The sequence below is a fragment of the Schistocerca gregaria genome, chromosome 4 (genome assembly GCF_023897955.1).
Source record: "Schistocerca gregaria isolate iqSchGreg1 chromosome 4, iqSchGreg1.2, whole genome shotgun sequence".
NCBI classification, from domain to species: domain Eukaryota; kingdom Metazoa; phylum Arthropoda; class Insecta; order Orthoptera; family Acrididae; genus Schistocerca; species Schistocerca gregaria.
In genome coordinates, this window is record NC_064923.1 from 730,755,705 (window position 1) to 730,780,625 (window position 24,921).

At 38.2% G+C, this 24,921-nt stretch overlaps 1 protein-coding gene across 1 annotated transcript in view; it reads right to left on the reverse strand.

Moving 5' to 3' along the window:
- Positions 1-24,921, reverse strand: part of LOC126266661 (uncharacterized) — a 272,935-nt gene that overhangs the window by 81,955 nt on the left and 166,059 nt on the right. The window contains exon 8 of the mRNA XM_049971077.1: positions 6,029-6,172. Coding sequence (XP_049827034.1) covers positions 6,029-6,172 — 144 coding nt within the window. The remainder of the gene's footprint in view (positions 1-6,028; positions 6,173-24,921) is intronic.

Below are 24,921 nucleotides of genomic sequence, written 5' to 3' on the forward strand. Positions count from 1 at the left end.
CAACTCCTTTGGTTCCATCAGATTCACCTAGTCCTACTGCAAATTCCATGCCACTTTCCTTGGCGTTGACCTCCAACTGTCCAATGGCCAGCTTCACACATCCGTCCACATCAAACCCACCAACAAACAACAGTACCTCCATTATGATAGCTGCCACCCAATCCACATCTAACGGTCCCTCACCTACAGCCTAGGCCTTCATGGCAAACGAATCTGCTCCAGTCTGGAATCCCTGAACCATTATACCAACAACCTGAAAACAGCTTTCGCATCCCGCAACTACCCTCCCGACCTGGTACAGAAGCAGATAACCAGAGCCACTTCCTCATCCCCTCAAACCCAGAACCTCTCACAGAAGAACCCCAAAAGTGCCCCACTTGTGACAGGATACTTCCCGGAACTGGATCAGACTCTGGATGTGGCTCTCCAGCAGGGATACGACTTCCTCAAATCCTGCCCTGAAATGAGATCCATCCTTCATGAAATCCTCCTTACTCCACCAAGAGTGTCTTTCCACTGTCTACCTAACCTTCATAACCTCTTGGTTCATTCCTATGAAATCCCAAAACCACCTTCCCTACCCTCTGGCTCCTACTGTTGTAACCTCCGCCGGTGTAAAACCTGTCCCATGCACCCTCCCACCACCACCTACTCCAGTCCTGTAACCCGGAAGGTGTACACGATCAAAGGCAGAGCCACGTGTGAAAACACCCACGTGATTTACCAACTGACCTGCCTACACTGTGATGCTTTCTATGTGGGAATGACCAGCAACAAACTGTCCATTCACGTGAATGGATACAGGCAGACAGTGTTTGATGGTAATGAGGATCACCCTGTGGCTAAACATGTCTTGGTGCACGGCCACACATCTTGGCGCAGTGTTACACCGTCCGGGTTATCTGGATACTTCCCACTAACCCTAACCTATCCGAACTCTGGAAATGGGAACTTGCCCTTCAATATATTCTCTCTTCCTGTTATCAACCAGGCCTCAATCTCCGCTAATTTCAAGTTGCCACCACTCATACCTCACCTGTCTTCAACAACATCTTTGCCTCTGCACTTCCGCCTCGACTGACCTCTCTGCCCTTACTCTTTGCCTTTATATATGTCTGCTTGTGTCTGTAGATGTGTGGATGGATATGTGTGTGTGTGTGCGAGTGTATACCTGTCCTTTTTTCCCCCAAGGTAAGTCTTTCCGCTCCCGGTATTGGAATGACTCCTTACCCTCTCCCTTAAACCCACATCCTTTCATCTTTCCCTCTCGCTCCCTCTTTCCTGACGAAGCAACTGTTGGTTGCGAAAGCTTGAAATTCTGTGTGTGTGTGTTTTATTATTGTGCCTATCTACCAGCACTTTCCTGTTTGGTAAGTCATGGAATCTTTGTTTTTAATATATATAGATATATATACACACATCAAAAGAAATTTTGCATCACCCCGGTTTCCAGAACTCCTGAAGATAAATGTTGACTGTGGGTATTGTATCACAAACACAGTCCCTTTTCCTGTTCAGAGATGCCACTAAACCCACCCAAAGATCTAAAGAACCACACATGATCAGCGCCTATTAGACAGAAGGAGTCCAACAGCTGATCAGTTCGTCATTCTACCTTGAAGGAGGTACATGGCTTGTGTTGTCTGTAGTTCAACCATGCCTAGAAGGTCAATCACATCCACATTGTTACTTTGTGCCAGGAAGGGCTGTCAATGAGAGAAGTGTCCAGGCGTATCAGAGTGAACCAAAGCAATGTTGTTCAGGCATGGAGGAGATACAGAGAGACAGGAACTGCTGATGACATGCCTTACTCAGGCCACCCAAGGGCTACTACTGCAGTGACCGGATGAGCACTACCTATGGATCATTGCTTGGAGGAACCCTGACAGCAAGACCACGATGTTGAATAATGCTTTGCGTGCTGCCACAGGACATCGTGTTATGACTCAAAGTGTGTGCAATATGCTGCATGATGTGCAACTTCACTCCCTACATCCCCAGTGAGGTCCATCTTTGAAATCATGACACCATGCAGTGCAGTACAGATGGACCCAACAACATGTCAAATCGACTGCTCAGGGTTGGCATCATGTTCTCTTCACCAATGAGTGTTGCGTATGCCTTCGACCAGAAAATCGTTGGAGACGTGTTTGGAGACAACCCGATTAGGCTGAATGCATTAGACACACTGTCCAGCGAGTGCAGCAAGATGGAGGTTTGCTGATGTTTTGGGGGGGCATTATGTGGGGCCAATGTGTGCCACTGATGGTAACGGAAGGTGCCGTAATAGCTGTACGATATGTGAATGCCATCCTTCGACCGATAGTACAACCATATTGGCTGCACATTGGCAAGACCTTCATCTTTATGGCTGACAGTTCATGCCCCCATCATGCACACCTTGTGAATGATTTCCTTCAGGATAATGACATCACTCGACTAGAATGGCCATGTTCTCCAGGCATGAACCCTATTGAACATGCCCAGGATAGATAGAAAATTGCTGTTTACAGATGACATGACCCACCAGCCTCTCTGAGGGATCTATGCCAAATCGCCATTGAGGAGTGGAACAATTGGGAGCAATAGTGTCTTGACGAACTTGTGGATAGCATGCCAGAACAAATACAGGCATGCTTCAGTGCAAGAGGATGTGCTACTTCATTGAGAACCCCCATTTTTTATTCCAGATTACCATTCTACAGAAAAATCTACATATGTTTTGACTGAATTATTTTCTTTGTTTCACCACAGATGACACTAGTCAGAGGAATAGATATAGGTACACAATCATAACTTAGGACATGCAACAAATTGGCTCTTGAATATCCAAGGCCAGCTGGGTCCCCACTCTCATGATGTAAGGGTAGGACAGGTTAGTATTTCATAACATCAAATTGGAATCCTTTTTCACAATGTTGTATTCCTCTAATATGTCAAAAAGGGGATGAACTATGATGTATCATAACAGGAAGTACACTGCAACCAGGCTGACATATTGTGCAGCTGCAGAACAGATAGTGACTCTAAACATTACAATACTTATACAGTGTTTATTGCCTACACACCTAACTACCATTTGGAGATGTGCAAATAGGTGATGAATGTTGTAGGCACAAAATAAAAAATTGAAATGATCCTAATTTCAGAGAATGAAGGAGCAAAGTTGAGACTGCTGTTGCCTTTTATGCCAAGCATTTCACAGTGAGAGATCACTTTCATTCACTTTTTCACGAGGTTGTGAACGCCTTAATGTCTGACAGCAGTGTACTCACTGGCAAAAGGAAATGAAGCAAATATGTTCAGGAAAAGCTAATGAAATAGCTGTACTAGTGGCACTATGCCACAACCCATGTATAAGCACCCAGCAATCACACTGTGATTCCAGTATGTCTGCAGTAGTATTTTCACAATAATGCAACATTATACAGGTAAGTATTGTCCATATCATGTGTCACTGAATCAAGAACTTCATGCCACCAATTTCCATAACCCAGTCATGTTTTGTGAATGTGAATGTCAAAAAATGCAAATGACTCCCACATCATTTGCTGAGGCGTTATTTTCTGATGTGTCTATATTCATCAACCATAATAGCATTAACCAGCATAACATGCATCAGTGGAGTGTAGACAATTACTGTTGGTTATGGTAAGTTGACTGTCAATGTCCTTGGTCAGTTAATGTATGGTGTGGTATCATAGGGAGCAAACTCACTAGTCCATATTTTATCAATGGCATGTTGAATAGACACAAATATTGAACATTGCTCCCTCTAACTACCACCTTTTTTGTTCATGTTGAACAGCCTGACTGACCAGCACTTCCAGTCATGTGAAAAAGTGCAAAATTTGATCAATTCATGGATCTCCTCAAAAGATACCTGATTTTTCCACTGGGGGATTTGTAGACTGCCCAGAGGATCTACATCTACATCAACATCTATACAATGCAAACCATTGTGAGGTGCTTGGCAAAGATATGCCCCATTGTACCATTTATTATTGCTTCTTCCTCTCCCATTCACGTATGGAGCATAGGTGAATGATCATTTGAATGTGCTCTTTGCATGCTGTAATTATTCCAATCTTAGCTTCATGATGTTTATGTTAGAGAAATGTAGAAGGTTGTAGTACATCCACAGAGTAATCATTTAAAGCTGGTCCTTGAAGCTTTGTTAATAGACTTTCTCAGAATAATTTATGTCTTTCTTCAAGAGTCTGCCAGTTCAATTTCTTCAGTATCTCTGTGACACTCTCCCATGGATGAAACAGAACTGCAAGCATTCCATGTTGCCCTTCTCTGTATGCATTCAATATCCCTGTTGGTCCTATCTGGTACAGATTCCAGACACTTGAGCAACATTTTAGAATTGGTCACACAAGTGATTTCCAAGCAGTCTGTTTTGTAGACTGATAGCACTTCACTAGTATTCTACCAGCTGCTTTATCCATGACTGAACTTAAGTCATCACTCCATTTCATACAGCCTTCAAAGTGTTACACCCAGTTATTTCTATGAGTTGGCCCATTCCAACAGTGATTCATTAATATTCCATTCATAGGATACTACATTTGTTCATTTTGTGAACTCCAAAATTTTACATTTCTGAACATTTAAAGCAAGTTACCAATCCGGCACCACATTGAAATCTTTTCAAGATTTGACTGAATATTTTATAGCTTCTCTCAGATAGTACTTCATTATAGATAACAGCATCATCTGCAAACAATCTGATATTACTACTAATACTGTCTGCAAGGTCATTGATATACAACATAAACAGAAAGTGTCTCAACACACTTTCCTGGGCACACATGAAGTTACTTCTACATCTGAAGAGTAATCTCTTCCAGGATAATATGCTGTATTCTCCCTACCAAAAAAAAAAAAAAAGTCCTCAACCCAATCAAAACTTTCACTTGATACACCGTATAATCATACTTTTGACAATAGATGTAGGTGCAGTATTGAGTCAAAAGCTTTTTGGAAATCATTAAACATTGCATCTACTTGGTTGCCTTTATCCAATGCTTTCAGTATATCATGAAGTGCAGATTGGGTTTCACATGATTGATGTTTTCAAAATCCATGCTGGCTGGCACTGAGGAGGTCATTCTGTTCAGAATACCTCAAGATAGGAGAAAGTAGTGACCAGCAATGATCAGTGCTTTGTACTGTAACTTTTTTGTAGGTTTCTGACAGTAAAGCCTTGAACTTTCAGAAAAAAATGGAAGTAAAGTTATAGCTTAATATCTTATGACTGGTCTATTTTTCTGTGTCCCCCTAGCCACCTGTTTACCATATATGATGCACTTGGGTTTGCCCTTATTAACTTTTGGAAAATGTTCTGTTAGTAATCACTGCTTTGCTTGTTACCCTAGTCCCCATACCTAAGCTTTCAGGCATTAAAATATCATCCAGTGCAGTCACAATTAATTTGTCTTTTCTTCCCATCCTGCCTGGTAAGTCCCCCTCTACCCAGAGTTCTGGGTGACTTTTCCATAACTCTCCCCATTTCTTATACCTTGGCAATCCTTGTTTTCATCTTTCTTCCTACCCCTTAACCCCTACTGCCAGAAAAATAAGCCAATCGCTCTGAAACCTTACATATAACTTTTTAATGTATTTTCTCTTGCTGCCTCCTAGTGAGTAGGTTTATTATCCACCCAGTGATATTACATTTTCAAAAAATAATTATTTTCATTTATGAAGAATTAGTTTTGTTTGACAGGAACAATATTTTCTGAATTTTTGGTGATAATGTGCCAATACAAGATTTTCTGTGAGGTTTTTCACAATGTTACAACATAATATATACTCCAAAATCATACTACAAATTTATCTAATCAGTAACAACAGATCTGATATGTATGGTCAGAACAGTGAATTTGCTGCTAGGAAGAGCAATTTGATGCCAGGTATTAACTAGTTTTAATTCTGTTCAGATTTTTCAGATGAGATGCTACATACTAAGTAATGGTTGACTTGCTCAGTGCTGATATGCCACACATTTAAGATGCTGTACCTTTTCCCTTTCCTGAGAACTTCTTGATAAGGATCTAATAGAAAGTTTGCTGTGTGATCGTTCTGTGTCTGAAGTTCTTCTACGATGCTTCAGATGATGATGTTTGTCTTCCATCGAATGAGGCTCTCGTAATTTAATTCGGACCTAAAACACAAAATGTCATTAACATCCATTATCACAAGAAATAAAGAATACTTTAACTCCATAATCAACACACATGCCAGATAAACATCAAACAAAACTAACTTCACAGACAAGTATTTATTGTTGTAGTTGTCACTCTTACAAATAAAAATCAACAAGGTGTTCTAACTATAGTGGGAAATGAGGCTGCAAAGAATAACAGTATCTTTTGTCTGGTATAATTTGAAAACTTGAAACAATGATTCTTAGGTTTGGAAACTCTTTTTTTCTTCTCTTTTATTATTAAAGTCAACAAAAAGACAGAAAATAATTAGTCTCATTTTATATTATAGTGAAGAAATTACCATTTAAATAATTTAAGGAGTAAAGAAAGAAACTCACTGGATAAGTGTGCTGAGTCACTGATAGAGACATAAACAAGTCTGTGAATATTGCTAGCAACATGCTCTGTTTTATTTATGTATTTATCAACAAAAAAGAGCATAAACTATTCAGTGAGTTGTTACCTATACTCCTGAAATTATTTACAATCCACCAAGGACTTTAAAATATCTTCCACGTCTACATCCATACTCTGCAAGCCGCCTGACAGTGTGTGGTGGAGGGTACCTTGAGTACTTCTATCGGTTCTCCCTTCTATTCCAGTCTTGTATTGTTTGTGGAAAGAAAGATTGTTGGCATACCTTTGTGTGGGCTCTAATCTCTCTGATTGTACCCTCATAGTCTCTTCTGGATATATATGTAGGAGGGACCAATATAATGCTTGACTCCTCAGTGAAGGTATATTCTTGAAACTTCACCAAAGCCTGTACCAAGCTACTGAGTGTCTCTCTTGCAGAGTCTTCCACTGGAGTTTATCTATCAGCTCCATAACGCTTTTGCAGTTACTAAATGATCCTGTAATGAAGCATGCTGCTTGCCATGGGATCTTCTCTATCTCTTCCATCAACCCTATCTGGTATGGATCCCACTCCAGTGAGCAGTATTTAAGCAGTGGGCGAACAAGTGTACTGTAAACTACTTCCTTTGTTTTCGGACTGCATTCCCTTAGGATTCTTCCAATGAATCTATATGGCATCTGCTTTACCAACAATTAATTTTATATGGTCATTCCATTTTAAATCACTCTTAATGCCTACTCCCAGATAATTTATGGAATTAACTGCTTCCAGTTGCTTACCTGCTGTATTGTAGCTAAATGATAAAGGATCTTTCTTTCTATGTACTTGCAGCACATTACACTTATGTACATTGAAATTCAATTGCCATTCCCTGCACCAAGCGTCAATTTGTAGCAGATCCACCAGCATTTCAGTACAATTTTCCATTGTTACAACCTCCCGACATACCACAGCATCATCCGCAAAAAGCTTCAGTGAACTTCTGATGTTATCCACAAGGTAATTTATGTATATTGCGAATAGCAATGGTCCTACGACACTCCCCTGTGGCACACCTGAAATTACTCTTACTTCAGAAAACTTCTCTCCATTGAGAATGACATGCTGTGTTCTGTTATCTAGGAACTCTTCAATCCAATCACACAATTGGTCTGATAGTCCATATGCTCTTACTTTGTTCATTAAACGACTGTGAGAAACTGTATTGAAGGTCTTGTGGAAGTCAAGAAACATGGCATTTACCTGGGAACACATGCCTATGGCCCTCTGAGTCTCGTGGACAAATAGCTCAAGCTGCGCTTCACATTATCGTCTTTTTCAAAACCCATGCTGATTCCTACAGAGTAGATTTCTAGTCTCCAGAAAAGTCATTATATTCAAACATAATACGTGTTCCAAAATTCTACAACTGATAGATGTTAGAGATATAGGTCTATAGTTCTGTACATCTGTTCGACATCCCTTCTTGAAAACTGGGATGACCTGTGCCCTTTTCCAATCCTTTGGAAGGCCACGCTCTTCTAGAGACCTACGGTACACCGCTGCAAGAAGGGCGGCAAGTTCGTTCACATACTCTGTGTAAAATCAAACTGGTATCCCATCAGGTCCAGCGGCCTTTCCTCTTTTGAGCGATTTTAGTTGTTGCTCTATCCCTGTGTGGTCTATTTCGATATCTACTATTTTGTCATCTGTGCGACAATGTAGAGAAGGAATTACAGTGCAGTCTTCCTCTGTGAAACAGCTTTGGAAAAAGGCATTTACTAATTTGGCCTTTAGTCTGTCATTCTCTGTTTCAGTACCATTTTGGTACAGACAGAGACTGTCTTTTGCCACCGGTGTACTACACCTATGACCAGACTCTCTTTGGGTTTTCTGCCGTATTTTGAGACAATGCCTCATTATGGAAACTATTAAAAACAGACAGATCTGCATTCTCAATAGTTTTAAGCAAAATAAATTAATAACAAGCATGGACATGCTTGAAATAACACACTGCCATGATGCTTTATAATACTATAAAAAAACACCTTGGAAATGTTTATTTATTTATCTACACATTCTTTTTCATAAACCATAACATGAAAGAGAGCCTTCAGCAACATGGAAAGTGTTGCTGTCACAGCAGACTTCTACTGTAGAGCATGCTATCAACAAATTATGAATATTGTAAATGTACTCATACTGATAATTATGGGAATTAATTTTAAATTATTTGTATGTATATTAGAAGCAAACAACACATAATGAGAAAAAATCCACTACCTCTCATCTGTCTCTTTTTGTTTAATGCTTAAAAACAAGTTTAGGTAACTTTATCAAGCCACTGTCAGCTTTCTAACTTTAGTGCGCCAACCACATTTCATGAGAAATGTGCAACATAGAAAGTGGTTTGCAGCCAGCCGCAGAGAAATGTGACTCTTATGCCTTACAAAATATAAAACAGCCATCACAATGCTGTACGGCAAGTTGGCCCAAAGAGGCGTAGAAACAGCCTAAGCAAGCACAGCTCAGAAGCATATAAACATCTAGCCATTTGACACTAAAGTCACATCTCTTAATATCAGAGCTCTATCATCATTGGGCTGTGGTGCTCAGATACCATTCAGAATGTTGTTGGTGGACCACCATTTGACTCTTCATCAGCGCAGCCCTCCCTGAAACCGTTGGAACTAGAGTTACCACCACAATGGGCCAGCATCAGCCCCAGGAAGTAGCTCACCAGCCATCAACATAAGGCAGTGAGTCACAGACATTAGGTCACCTGCCTTGCTCCTGCTAGATAGTGCAGGATGTGTGAGCTGTGTCACAACTTATGTGGCCAAAGCTAACAGACTGCCCAGACCCAGAGTCACCAATGACATAAGCATTTGCAGCATCAGCCACTGCCTGGCCAATGCTGTATGCTGCCTGCATTATGGGGCGGCAATACATACAAGACCACCAAATACCACAGATGTGTTGCCACTTCCTACATTGAATCATGGTGAAGAGCCATAATAAAGAAATTTAGAATTTCATACCATCCAACTGTCACCGCATGGCATCCCCCTGCACCACAGATCCACCAGCTACTTCAATATAACGGCACATAGTATGTTGAACATTGGAAAGTCCAGGATGGGATAACAACAATACGGAAAGAACAGATTGTTACTCAGCACTGAGAGGAGACATTCTGTCACAGCCATGCACATGGATTGAGTCTTTCTTAACATGTGAAAAATCACACACGTTCCCACAAGCAAGTCTCATGTAGTCATGGCCATTCTCATCTCCACCTGCTAAGGCCCAAGTGGGCTTTTACCTCTGTGACTCAACACCTCCTTCATATGGTAGGTAGTGATCTACCGTGCTTCCATAAAGTAAGTTGATAATCCCATATGCAGGTCAATAAAATCAAATTTTATTTCTGAGTGAAAGGCAGGTACAGCCAAATTTTTGCACAGGCCCTTCAGCACATGCCTGTGCCCCGGCATGTAAAGGACCCTACAGTGTTTCTAGTAAAAGCAAATTATTAGGCTTGGTTTGTTCTCCAAGAATCCTGCATAGCTGCCCTGCTTAATTGTCTCCATAAAAAAGAACTCCCCTTTCTGTTGCCAAAAGGATACTATTTGCACTCCATTCATCAACTTTTCTTATAGCTTATGAACCCCACTTGCTGTTGTTCTTAGCAACATATGCATCCACACACAGCATTAGGGCTATTACTTCATATTAGTTAAAGGCTGGTACAGAGAGGCCAACTGAGTTTGTCAAAAACATTTTCTCAAGCCAAGAACATTGTAAACAGTCTGGAAACAGAGTGTTGGCCAACAAACTTTCATTTTTTATGGTCTTAAATTTCATCTTTTCACTGACCACAAGCTACTCTGGTCAGTTTTTCAATTTAAGGTACATGAATCACAATGCTGTCTTTGATGGGCTCTCTATTTGAAAAATTTCCTCTATCTCATCCCAACCAGAACACAACTATATCTAATGGCTTTGTACGGGTGACAATATTATGTGGTTAATCCGACAACATGCCACTTATCAGGAACACCCCATCCCAGTTGATCTGTCTGTGGCTACCACCAACGCAGCCATGGGATGAGTTCACATTGACTTTGTGGCCCCTTTCTTGGGGTCCATCAGTGTAGCTATTGTAGACACATACTTCCACTTCCCATATGTCATCTGACTCAAGCAGACAATAACATTGTCTACAGTGGGTTGTAATATATCTTCATAATAGAAGGTGCACCCCCACACTGGTGACTAACAATGGCCCCAGTTTGTAGCTACCAATTTCTAAGGGTTTCGTATCCGTAATGGAATTAAACATCTTAGTGTAGCCATCTGAAGCAGCCTCAAATACATTTGCAAAACAGTTTGTTCATACATTCAAAATTCAAATTTTGAAATCATTGGTGTGTGTTAAAATGGCTTCTGTGTTAATTACCCTCCTAGCTTCTTAAGGATCTGCACTCATCATGTTCGAAGCCCAACAAAGCTACTATATGGGTGCCCTCATAGGATACTTCTAGATCTCCTTTTTCCACCCCCAGAATGTGAAGCATACATAGTGAGACTGTTCCATATGCATGTTCTAGTGTGGGCAAGCACATTTGAGAAGAATCCATGTTGGATCCAAGGGTCCATGGTGGGATAATAGGAATGCCAGGTAATGTGGGGGTCTACAGTGTGTGGAATATTGTCCGGCATCACAAGCAACTCCATTTGTGACTCTCTGGACAGCAGCCTCTCTTGTTGGGATGTCTGCTGTAGCAATCACAGTGAGCTTGGGATGTAAAAAGTTGGAGACTTCTCCATCCATTATGTTTCCTACTCCCATGAATAACTAAAATTTCTTCAGGTTTTTCTTTCTACTTTCAATACAGTTACACACATAATATGTACTTGACTGTTGTAAAATGTTATTCTTTTATTTAACCACAGGTGATTGGGGCCATCAGGTCCTTTCTTGCATAGGGCCAGGGTTGCACACATACAGTACCTTATTTGCATCATAATAATTTTAATATGACAAGTAGTATTTAAACAATCTGAATGTCTATAATGGCAATGTGAGTGAGTAATACTATGAACTAATATAGTTAATGCTGGTAGTGCTTGCATTGCTGCTGCTGCTGCTGCCACTAATACTGATAATAGGAATAAAAATAAAAAAATAATAACAATAATGACAGTGGCAGATATAAGAAGAATTTATAGGTGTACAAAATAGATATTTTCTGATATAGTGAGTTCTGGGTATAGGAGATTTAATGAGACTGCACCAGTTAAGAATATAATGAAAGTAGACAGATGGAATTTATGTTCATATAGATCAAATCCCTTAAAAGAAAGCTTTTGATATGTTTCATCTACAAACCTGCTAAAGTAGATGGGATTGCCTGCTTCAAAACCAATCTTTCAAGTCTTGAACTGACATACAAACATACAAATACAGCTGGTGACACTAACATAAACATACTACACAGTAGTCCTTCCAGCATGAAATTTTGAGCAGGTACTTTCTTCTCCAAACATGTTTCTACTTCAGCTTGTTTGTACCCATCATACAAACAGAAGTCACAGTCTCATAGATGTATTTACGAGCAAATCTCCAAATAGGGTAGTTTGTACCTCTCAAATATCTGCACCTGGCATTTCTGCTCATGATATAATATTCATGGCATACTAACTAGAATGTTCTAGAACCATAGCTAACTACATACAGAGATGTCAGAGGCATTAATTTATCTCAACTTCAAATGAGGTTCAAGAGATAGAGACTTCATGGATTTACTAACAGGCTTACTCAGTTAGTGACAAACATGCTTCCTTAATGACTGCAAAAATTGAGAAGAAAACTTGCCTCTTGGCTAACCGAGGAATTAAAACAGCTCATGAATCTCAGAGTCGCTGCACATCAGGCATGCAACCAGCACCCTATACCTTACAGATAAAAGTGGAACTGAGTTGGTAAAACTCTAAGAAATGCAAAACTCAGGCATGCCCATACAGTAACCAACAACAGAAATAGACCAGCTCTCCTGTGAAAAAAACCTGCATGGTCTTGGTGTAGGTAAAGTAAAAGCTGCACTTGATACTGTAGTCCCAGCTGAAGAACTGAACCACTACTTCATATTACCTACAATCACAACTATACCACAAATGAAACAGTGGCTCATTCACTACTTCAAGGGGATAAACAACTGGCTCCAAAAGCTTCCCAATTACAACCATCTTTTATATGTGTGTTCTGTCATCACTTGGTGAGTAGATTGTTTTATCTATCCTATAAATACTCCCTTAATTAAAGGCTATAGATAGTTGAAAATTCCACTGCAATACACAAAGGGAAAGCATTTTGAGTTAATACACAGAATTTGAGGTACTGTTACCACTAATTTGGAAGCAAACATTCCACTCTGTCTGAGAACATACTTTAAATTGCCTGAAACTAATTACATTATAAAATAAAAGACACTAAATTCTCAGACCATCATAATTTCCATTGCCAATTTTATGTTCATGCTTGCTAACTTATGAACTTTCATGCTGCCCTTTTTTTGGTATATTTTTTTCTGAATCAGATGACATCCCTCACTAATTATTTAAATTACTTATTACAATTACCCACAATTTAACATACTGCAAAATTATTTTCAAGATAGATGCCATACTTGTAGTTAAGGTATTCCCAGTGTGGAATCATAAGATGGTTCCATACACTTTTATAATTTACTAACCATCATACAAGTAGGTTGTATATGTGGAAGAGGCATGGAGACACTGGAAGGTTTCAGATAGATTATGGAATGGTAAGACAGAGCTCCAGGAAGCAGGCTTAAATTGTAAGACATTTCCAGGGGTAGTTGGTGACTCTGACCACAAAATATTGGTTATTAACTGTAGATTACAACTGAAGAAACTGCAAAAATGCAGGAATTTAAGGAAATGGACCCAGGATAAACTGAAATAACCAGAGGCTATAGAGAGTTTCAGAGAGATCATTAGGGAACAATTGACAAGAATGGAGGAAAGAAATGCAGCAGAAGAAGAATGGGTAGCTTTGAGAGATGAAACAGTGAAGGCAGCACAGGAACAAGTAGGGAAATGGAGGAGGGCTAGTGGAAATCCTTGGATAGCAGAAGAGATATTGAATTTAATTGATGAAAGGAGAAGATGCAAAAATGCAGTAAATGAAGCAGGCAAAAAGGAATACAAATGTTTAAAAAATGAGATTGACAGAAAGTGCAAAACGGCTAAACAGGGATGGCTAGGGGACAAATGTAAGGATTTAGAGGCATATATCACTATGGGTAAGATAGATACTACCTACAGGAAAATTAAAGAGACTTTTGGGAAAAGAGAACCACTTGTATGAATATCATGAGCTCAGATGGAAAACCAGTTCTAAGCAAAAAAAGAAAGGCAGACACGTCAAAGGAGTTTATAGAACATATATACAATGGTGATGCACTTGAGGATAATATTATGGAAATGAAAGAGAACTTATTTCAACTTGGGTCTTTCAGTGCTCTGTTAAACTCTTCATGCAGTATCGTATCTCCCAAGATATGATACTGCATGAAGAGTTTGACAGAGCACTGAAAGACCCAAGTTGAAATAAGGCTCTGGGAGTAGACAACATTCCATTAGAACTACTGATAGCCTCGGGAGAGCCAGTCATGACAAAACTCTACCATTCGTTGCGCAAGATTTATGAGACAGAGGAAATACTCTCAGAGTTCAAGAAGAATATTATAATTCCAATCCCAAAGAAAGCAGGTGTTGACAGGTGTGAAAATTACTGGACCATCAGTTTAATAAGTCACAGCTGTAAAATACTAATGAATTCTTTACAGACGAATGGAAAAAGTGGTAGAAGCTGACCTCAGGGAAGATCAGTTTCGATTCTGTGGAAATGTTGGAACATGTGAGGCAACACTGACCCTACGACTTATCTTAGAAGATAGACTGAGGAAATGCAAACCTACATTTCTAGTATCTGTAGACTTAGAGAAAGCTTTTAACAATGTTGACTGGAATACTCTGTTTCAAATTCTGAATGTGGCAGGGGTAAAATACAGGGAGTGAAAGGCTATTTACAATTTGTACAGAAACGAGATGACAGTTACAAGAGTGGAGGGGCGTGAAACGGAAGCATGGTTGGGAAGGGAGTGAAACAAGGTTGTAGCCTATCCCTGATATTATTCAATCTATATATTGAGCAAGCAGTAAAGGAAACAAAAGAAAAATACAGAGTAGGGATTAAAATCCATGGGAAAAAAATGAAAACTTAGAGGTCTGCCAATGACAATTGTGATTCTGTCAGAGAAATCAAAGGACCTGGAAGAGCAGTTGAACAGAATGGACAGTGTCTTGAAAGGAGGACGTAGGATGAACATCAACAAAAGCAAAACGAGGATAATGGAATGCAGTCGAAAAAAATCAGGTGATGCTGAGGGAATAATGACGGTTAAAATAGAGAGGATATAAAATGTAGACTGGCTATGGCAAGGAAAGCGTTTCTGAAGAAGAGAAATTTGTTAACATTGAGAACAGATTTAGGTATCAGGAAGTCTTTTCTGAAAGTATTTGTATGGAGTATGTCCATGAATGGAAGTGAAACATGAAGGATAAATAGTTTAGATAAGAAGAGAATAGAAGCTTTCAGAATGTGGTGCCACAGAAGAATGCTAAAGATTAGATGGGTACATCACATCACTAAAGAGGAGGTACTGCATAGAATTTGGGAGAGGAGAAATTTGTTGCACAACTTGACAGAAAGAAGGGATCGGTGGGTAGGTCACATTCTGAGGCATGAAGGGATCACCAGATTAGTATAGGAGGGTAGCATGGAGGGTAAAAACCGTAGAGGGAGACCAAGAGATGAATACACTAAGCAGATTCAGGAGGAGGTAGGCTGCAGTAGGTACTTGCACAGGATAGAGTAGCATGGAGAGCTGCATCAAAGCATTCTCTGGACTGAAGACCATAACAACAACAACCTTCAACATTTTTCATAAACTAAGAAGACATTAAGTCTTATAGCCCATTCAAAACAGCAAAATCTAACCTAGCCAATATTCAAAACATTATGTAGTTCCTGAGTTCAACAAACATGCATGTAATCATTAGCATCACTATGTCAGTTTGTGTCAGAGTATGCGTGGTCCAGTCGTAATGTTAACATTTCATTTAAAGTCTGTAATTGTCAAGCAAGTGCATAATATGTATGCATCTTAAAACCCACGTGTGACAATAAACATACAACTTATAAGTGTGACTGTGTCATATTGTAATGGTTAGTAAATCTATACAACTGCACATTTTCAGATTTTGCTATTTTGCAAATGGAAAAGAAACCCAAATCTTTCAAGTTTAGCCAGATTCATACAGTCACGACTTAGAGTAATATTTTGTAGTATAATGTGCACTTGATTTAAAAGTTTTGATAGCCCACACCTTTCATACTATAGTCAATTTTAGTTTTAAGTATTGTAATGTTATAAGAACTATGAAATGTATACAGGGTGAAGCAAAATTCGCACACTTGGCTTCACAGCGTGATTCCACACATGCCAGCGATAAAAAAATCCACTGCACTAACTTTACAGCAGGAGTGATAGGTGCTGACAGAGGAAGTTACCAGACATATGGTAACAGTGTTGCCAGTCTTTAATGTCCTTTTTCTGTTGGTTGAACTCACCAGATGAAATTTTGTGAGAGTCATTTTTTTATTGCTGGCATGTGAGGAGTCGTGCTGCAAAGCCGATGTGTGCGAATTTTGCTTCACATGTATATTTATGAAGTAATGACAATCATTTGCCATTAGTGAAACATTTTTCTTAGACTTAAGTTAGAAGTAAAAAGTAAGTCTACTAAAGTAGGATATTTTGTCTGATTTTTTCACGTACTGTGCCAAAAGAGAACCACCTCCAAGAGAACTGATTGCAGTGCATTTCCTAACTAACAGGCACTTGGATAGCTTGGTGAGACATTGTGTTAAAGCTCATTGAAAAAGTGAAAGTGCTTGTGAAAAATACTGAACATTGAGTAAGTGAAATTTTCTATCTAAAAATAAAGTGAACAGCAATGCGCAGTATAATTTAGTTTCTTTTCAACCCATGAGGATTTATTTGGTTATGCAAGACAGGACTTGCATAAAGTGATAGGTATCTTTAAATGTAACCTTTGCTTAGCAAAATAGGATATCACATTGATGAAGATGTGTAAGTTTTGTTAAAAATATAACTTATGGATATTGTGTGATACTGTACAACAATACACTGTACGTAATTGGGGTTTTTTGTATGGCCAGTTCACATAAGTTAGAATTTGAAAAACATGTGTCTTGTAATTTTTGATAAGATTTCTTAGGTAATATTTTTTGTGTAGATTTTAAACCCAATTCCTAACATAACTTGTGGTCATTGAATTGCCCATTTAGCTATTTGCAATATCTATCTGTTCAATCCAATGAGGGGGTGATGTGACAAAGCAAGGTGGGATATTTTAATTTCCTTCTTGTTTTGCCATTTTCCTCCTTAAATTCAGTTTTTTTCATTTTTTGGACTAATTATGATTTACACATGTGAGTATAATTTGCATTTTCATAAAAGAGAAAGGCTGGTCCTGAGTTATAAGAATATAACACGCGATCTAATTTTGTGCTCAGTTTTATGTATATAATTGATTTTCTAATTCATATTGACTATGTCTCGTTAGTATCATTTGTTATAGGGCAAAATCTGGAATTGTTTCGTAACTTAAATTCTATTGTTGATGTATAAACAAATATAAATTCTGAACTAATTATAAACATTTGGAAGACAAAATATTAGTAATCTTAAAGTATTTATTTGGCTCTGCTTGAAAACCTGTTAGCAAAGCCAGACCATAATTAATTCAAAATTTCATGAGTTAAACAATTAATTCGACTTAACCCTCATAGTAAAAGAACCTTTTAAAAAGAACCAATTTTTCAATGTAGTCTGTTTATTCAATGAGCTGAGTTTTAATTGTAATTTCTGTAAATTTAACTTTGAACAATGTGTAGTTTCAGCAACTATTATTGTGATGATATATAAGGTCCAATTTTTGGTCATGCGACAGTCAGTCCATGGCCGAGTTTCAGACGAGAAACCTGTGTTGGGTAGAAAAACAACAATGCTTCTTCTTAACTGTGGAATACGTGTTAAACAATTAAGGAATGTGTAAAAGCAATATCAGTGTTTGCTCCATTCTGACTATTCTTCAAGAACTGTGAACTTTGTGGTTAATTTTTACTACTTGTAGATGTTCAACAGGAAACTATTGTAGCAGTATGTAGATGTTTGCCTGCAAACTATTAATGAGTCTTATGGAAAGTTAAAAAATAGCGCACTGGCCATATAAATGAGTATATGGGGATATGTGAAAAGTGAAAGTAAAAGACAGTGAAGCACAGCTGTGCATCTGTTGGCTACATCATTTAAAGTAGTCTGTGTTTGACTTCCACACTCCATTTTTCAGCCAGTGAATTGATACCAGGGACAATAGAAGAAAAAAAGAGGAGGTGGAACAGCTACAAAGAACACACCTATAATCGTCGGTCTAGCTTTAACAACAGTTTAATTACTGGATCTGCTGCATCCTGCAGTGACTCCTCCTTTCCTAGAGCTCTCCAGGCCTGTGAAGAATGATTCAGGTACTGCACCATCATCACCAGCAGCCCAGACATCTCTCACAAGCCTTCCATCACCACATCACTCAGCCTGCCAACACTTCCAGCACATCATCCTCCCCTATAATGGGCAATCAAATTGCAACCCTACATGCTGGTTCAATGGTGAAAGGATTTAGTTATCTCACAGAGTGTCAAAATGGAAGATGCATACTTATCAATATGCATAACATCACTCATATCTGGTGAAGAAGGCATCTAGATGAGAGACAGGTTATATGAAAACCCTTGCATTTGTGAACCAATGGAAAGTTACATATGTTGTTACAGAATGCTAATTAAAGCTCATAAATGTTCATGGATCTTAAGCAAGGGTGTTTTTAATGAAAAATGTGTTCTGTGGCTGAAAAACAATTTAAATTTAAGCTCTCAGGTAAATATTAAAGGAAACATTGTTAATAATATCACAAGCCAGTACCCAACATCATGCCACACACAGAATTATGGAACTTCTGCATCCATAAACAGAAGATGAACCTTAAAAGGTTTGAAAACTAATTTATTAAAGTAAGTAAACAAATAATTCATAAAACACTGGTCACAAGTTTCTTTACTTATATTCAGTTAACGTACAGTAATGGTGTCTAACAATATTGATAATGGACAAGCTTAATTAAATACTGAGTGGATTATCTGGACTTCAGAGTACTACATGCGATCTAGTTAGAATTATATAAGAATTTTTCAAATAGTCTTGCAATAGAGTGAGAAAAGAAAAGTGGATGTGTATATATAAATTATTGTTAACTTTCATAGTGTACAAATTAGTACTATATTAAAAAGCTATTATAGTGCTTTGCCACAGCATTGGACCTGGAAACATACGGGCAAATGGTAATGGCAATGCACAGGGTTCCAGTAGGAAATGTCAAGATTCATCAAAGTGTTAATAAGGTTATGTAAACTTATATGACAGAACTATTTCTGCAGACAATGGTCCTGCCTTTCTGTTTGACAGTACAAAAATAATATGAATTTTTGTTCCTTGAAAATAATTTTATTTATTCATCTATATCAATTTTATCTCTTTCAAAATAGTCCCTGCTATAAATTATATACTTAGGTCAGCACTTTTTCCTATCTATATTTGTAAAACATTAAAGTTTATCAGTTTTAAGAACAGAATAAAGTCACTGGCAAATATGGAAGCTAGGACATCATTAAAGCATTTCATTTCCCTATTTTTTTTTTTAATAAGGAAGGATAAGAACACAGCTTTTTATTATTCTTCCACATTCAGATTTCAGCTATAAATAGTCATGTTAAGTGCTTAAATGTAAGGAACTTACAGAATTAACGCTGATTTACAGCAAAAACCATCAGATTATTCATTCTAATCAACATATCATTTTGGTGAGTTACCATCCAAAAAACATGCAGCATTACATGTCACCATATGACTTCACTGATGCACAGGCTGACAGAAAGCATAGCAGACTCAGACTGGGTCATGTGTTACAAGTAGATCCCTTTATATTATGATAAATAACCAAGTTTCATTCCAATATAGAAGTTTAAAACCATTTTTAAAATAAATAGTCAGGAAGTATAATGCACATCACTTTTAAAATACATCAAGAAATGCTGATTTACAATGTGTTTGTTCATATATTAGAAGTGAAGCGATCCAACAAATCTTACATAAAAGATTAATAATAGGTTCCTAAAGCTGTCCTATAAAGAACCTCATGTTATAAATGTAAAAAATTAAAAAATTTAAGACTGGCTTGATAAAATATAGTCCCATACCAATTTTAAATTCATCAAAAGCTAAAATTTAGTGAAGTTGGTCACTCATACTGGTTTAGAGATCCCAATAAATAATTAATACAAAAAACAAAAAAAGGCAATATAAATCGTTTTTGTGGAGATTTTTTTATCATGAACAAGCAAAAAAGTGTAAACAGTTACACTACACATTAATTGTCTCATAACAAATATACGAATATTCTTTTTTTGGTTGGTTTGGGTAAAAAGCATTGAACTTTTCTAGCACTCCTTATTGATCATTCATTATTATGTCAAGAACTTGAATTGGATTGTTGTTGTTGTTGTTGTTGTTGTTGTGGTCTTCAGTCCTGAGACTGGTTTGATGCAGCTATCCATGCTACTCTATCCTGTGAAAGCTTCTTCATCTCCCAGAACCCACTGCAACCCACATCCTTCTGAATCTGCTTAGTGTAGTCATCTCTTGGTCTCCCTCTATGATTTTTACCCTCTACGCTGCCCTCCAATACTAAATTGGTGATCCCTTGATGCCTCAGAACATGTCCTACCAACCGATCCCTTCTTCTGGTCAAGTTGTGCCACAAACTTCTCTTTTCCCCAATCCTATTCAATACTTCCTCATTAGTTATGTGATCTACCCATCTAATCTTCAGCATTCTTCTGTAGCACCACATTTTGAAAGCTTCTATTCTCTTCTTGTCTAAACTATTTATCGTCCATGTTTCACTTCCATACATGGCTACACTCCATACAAATACTTTCAGAAATGACTTCCTGACACTTAAATCTATACTCGATGTTAACAAATTTCTCTTCTTCAGAAACGCTTTCCTTGCCATTGCCAGTCTACATTTTATATCCTCTCTACTTTGACCATCATCAGTTATTTTGCTCCCCAAATAGCAAAACTCCTTTACTACTCTAAGTGTCTCATTTCCTAATCTAATTCCCTCAGCATCACCTGACATAATTCGACTACATTCCATTATCCTCGTTTTGCTTTTGTTAATGTTCATCTTATATCCTCCTTTCAAGACACTATCCATTCTGTTCAACTGCTCTTCCAAGTCCTTTGCTGTCTCTGACAGAATTACGATGTCATCGACATACCTCAAAGTTTTTATTTCTTCTCCATGGATTTTAATACCTACTCCAAATTTTTTCTTTTGTATCCTTTACTGCTTGTTCAATATACAGATTGAATAACATCGGGGAGAGACTACAACCCTGTCTCACTCCCTTCCCAACCACTGCTTCCCTTTCATGTCCCTCGACTCTTATAACTGCCATCTGGTTTCTGTACAAATTGTAAATAGCCTTTCGCTCCCTATATTTTACCCCTGCCACCTTCAGAATTTGAAAGAGAGTATTCCAGTCAACATTGTCAAAAGCTTACTCCAAGTCTACAATTGCTAGAAACGTAGGTTTGTCCTTCCTTAATCTAGCTTCTAAGATAAGTCGTAGGGTCAATATTGCCTCACGTGGTCCAACATTTCTATGGAATCCAAACTGATCATCCCCGAGGTCAGCTTCTACTAGTTTTTCCATTCGTCTGTAAAGAATTCGTGTTAGTATTTTGCAGCTGTGACTTATTAAACTGATAGTTCGGTAATTTTCACATCTGTCAACACCTGATTTCTTTGGGATTGGAATTATTATATTCTTCTTGAAGTCTGAGGGTATTTCACCTGTCTCATACATCTTGCTCACCAGATGGTAGAGTTTTGTCTGGACTGGCTCTCCCAAGGCCGTCAGTAGTTCCAATGGAATGTTGTCTACTCCGGGGGTCTTGTTTTGACTCAGGTCTTTCAGTGCTCTGTCAAACTCTACATGCAGTATCGTATCTCCCATTTTGTCTTCATCTACATCCTCTTCCTTTTCGATAATATTGTCCTGTAGTACATCACCCTTGTATAGACCCTCTATATACTCCTTCCACCTTTCTGCTTTCCCTTCTTTGCTTAGAACTGGGTTTCCATCTGAGCTCTTGATGTTCATACAAGTGGTTCTCTTATCTCCAAACGTCTCTTTAATTTTCCTGTAGGCAGTATCTATCTTACCCCTAGTGAGATAAACCTCTGCATCCTTACATTTGTCTTCTAGCCATCCCTGTTTAGCCATTTTGCACTTCCTGTTGATCTCATTTTTGAGACGTCTGTATTCCTTTTAGCCTGCTTCATTTACTGCATTTTTATATTTTCTCCTTTCATCAATTAAATTCAATGTTTCTTCTGTTACCCTAGGATTTCTACTAGCCCTTGTCTTTTTACCTACTTGATCCTCTGCTGCCTTCACTACTTCATCGCTCATAGCTACCCATTCTTCTTCTACTGTATTTCTTTCCCCCATTCCTGTCAATTGCTCCCTTATGCTCTCCCTGAAACTCTGTACAACCTCTGGTTCTTTCAGTTTATCCAGGTCCCATCTCCTTAAATTCCCACCTTTTTGCAGTTTCTTCAGTTTTAATCTACAGGTCATAACCAACAGATTGTGGTCAGAGTCCACATCTGCCCCTGGAAATGTCTTACAATTTAAAACCTAGTTCCTAAATCTCTGTCGTACCATTATATAATCTATCTGAATCCTGTCAGTATCTCCAGGCTTTTTCCATGTATATAACCTTCTTTTATGATTCTGAAACCAAGTGTTAGCTATGATTAAGTTGTGCTCTGTGGAAAATTCTACCAGGTGGCTTCCTCTTTCATTTCTTTGCCCCAGTCCATATTCACCTACTACGTTTCCTTCTCTCCCTTTCCCTACTACCGAATTCCAGTCACCCATGACTATTAAATTTTCGTCACCCTTCACTATCTGAATAATTTCTTTTATTTGATCATACATTTCTTCAATTTCTTCGTCATCTGCAGAGCTAGTTGGCATATAAACTTGTACTACTGTAGTAGGTGTGGGCTTTGTATCTATCTTGGCCACAATAATGCGTTCACTATGCTGTTTGTAGTAGCTTACCCTCATTCCAATTTTCCTATTCATTATTAAATCTACTCCTGCATTACCCCTATTTGATTTTGTGTTTATAACCCTTTAGTCACCTGACCAGAAGTCTTGTTCCTCCTGCCACCAAACTTCACTAATTCCCACTATATATAAGTTTAACCTATCCATTTCCCTTTTTAAATTTTCTAACCTACCTGCCCGATTAAGGGATCTGACATTCCACGTCCGATCCGTAGAGCGCCAGTTTTCTTTCTGCTGATAACAATGTCCTCCTGAGTAGTCCCCGCCCGGAGATCCGAATGGGGGACTATTTTACCTCCGGAATATTTTACCCAAGAGGACGCCATCATCATTTAATCATACAGTAAAGCTGCATGCCCTTGGGAAAAATTATGGCCGTAATTTCCCCTTGCTTTCAGCCATTCGCAATACCAGAACAGCAAGGCTATTTTGGTTAGTGTTACAAGGCCAGATCAGTCAATCATCCAGACTGTTGCCCCTGCAACTACTGAAAAGGCTGCCGCCCTTCTTCAGGAACCTCATGTTTGTCTGGACTCTCAACAGATACCTCTCCATTGTGGTTGCACCTATGGTACGGCCATCTGTATCGCTGAGGCACGCAAGCCTCCCCACCAACGGCAAGCTCCATGGTCTTGGAGGGGGGGGGGGGGGGGGGGGGGGGGAGGGATAATTATGGAATCTTAATTACACTAATGTGTAGAAGTCTGTTAATTGGTAGGAACATTTTATATGGTATGAATCTTCTTTAATTAGTAAATATAACAATTGTATTGTTAACATTTTACACCTAAGCATTTTTACATGTTTCATTTAACGTATACACTAGAATTCACTCATGTTTAATATATAACAGTCAAGGTAATTATTGAAATGTATCATTTGTTTTAGGATGAGAGGTTTAATTGTTAATTAATCAAAAAATGGTTATAAATAATGCTGCGGATTGTTCGGGATTGATAAGGAAGTATAAATAGTTGCAGCCTTGTTGGCAAAGTGGGTCAGTACTTTGTGTAATGTTCGACAGAAAGCATGTAGCTTGTTGACGAGAATTTATTATTGTAAGTATGTTACAATTTATTTCAGATTTGTCAAGATGTTTTCAATTAATTTGAGATTATAATAAATGTTCAGTGGAAACAATATATGGGATTAAATATTTAAAAATAATTTTATAGTTATTTTTTTTTTACAGTAACTGCTTCCAGAACTTGTGCTGAGACAGATTGCCAGCTGCGATAAGTAAAACCAATCCAGAGAATGTTATACTATGCATAGTACAATACTAACACCTCTTCCTCTTTCTGAGCTCAACATCTCACTCATTATGGAGGGATGCTGATACAGTTTTTCAGGATAGCAAATGGGAAATTGTGGTACAGAAAATGGCCCAATGGCCCAGAGATCACCAGTGTGTGAGGTATGAGTGAACAGTGTGGCATTACATTATTTAATAAGTTATTTGTAAAAAAAGTATTGTATACCAGGAGAAAATCTAATGAGTGTGTCTGTAATAATAATAATAATTTTATTGTTGTTCAGCTGATTACAGCAATAGACAAAGTCAAGAGCATATATTTCTACATAAACCACTATATCGATGTAAATTAGTTTACATAAAATAGGTAAACGTTAGAATACAGTATTTTCATCTTCAAAGAATTCATCAGTGGTGTAAAATGGATTATTCACTAGTAGCTTGTATAATTTAGCTCTAAAGATATTTACATGCAGCTCTTTAAAGTCAGCACTTAGTCTATTAAACATCCTTATTCCAAGAACTAGGTAAGAGTTATGTGATTTTGATAATCTATGATATGGTACATCTACAGATGTTCTATTTCTAGTATTATGGCTATGAATATCACTTCTCAGCACAAAATTAGACACATTAACTAGAAGTCTGTAAATATATGTGTGTATGAATT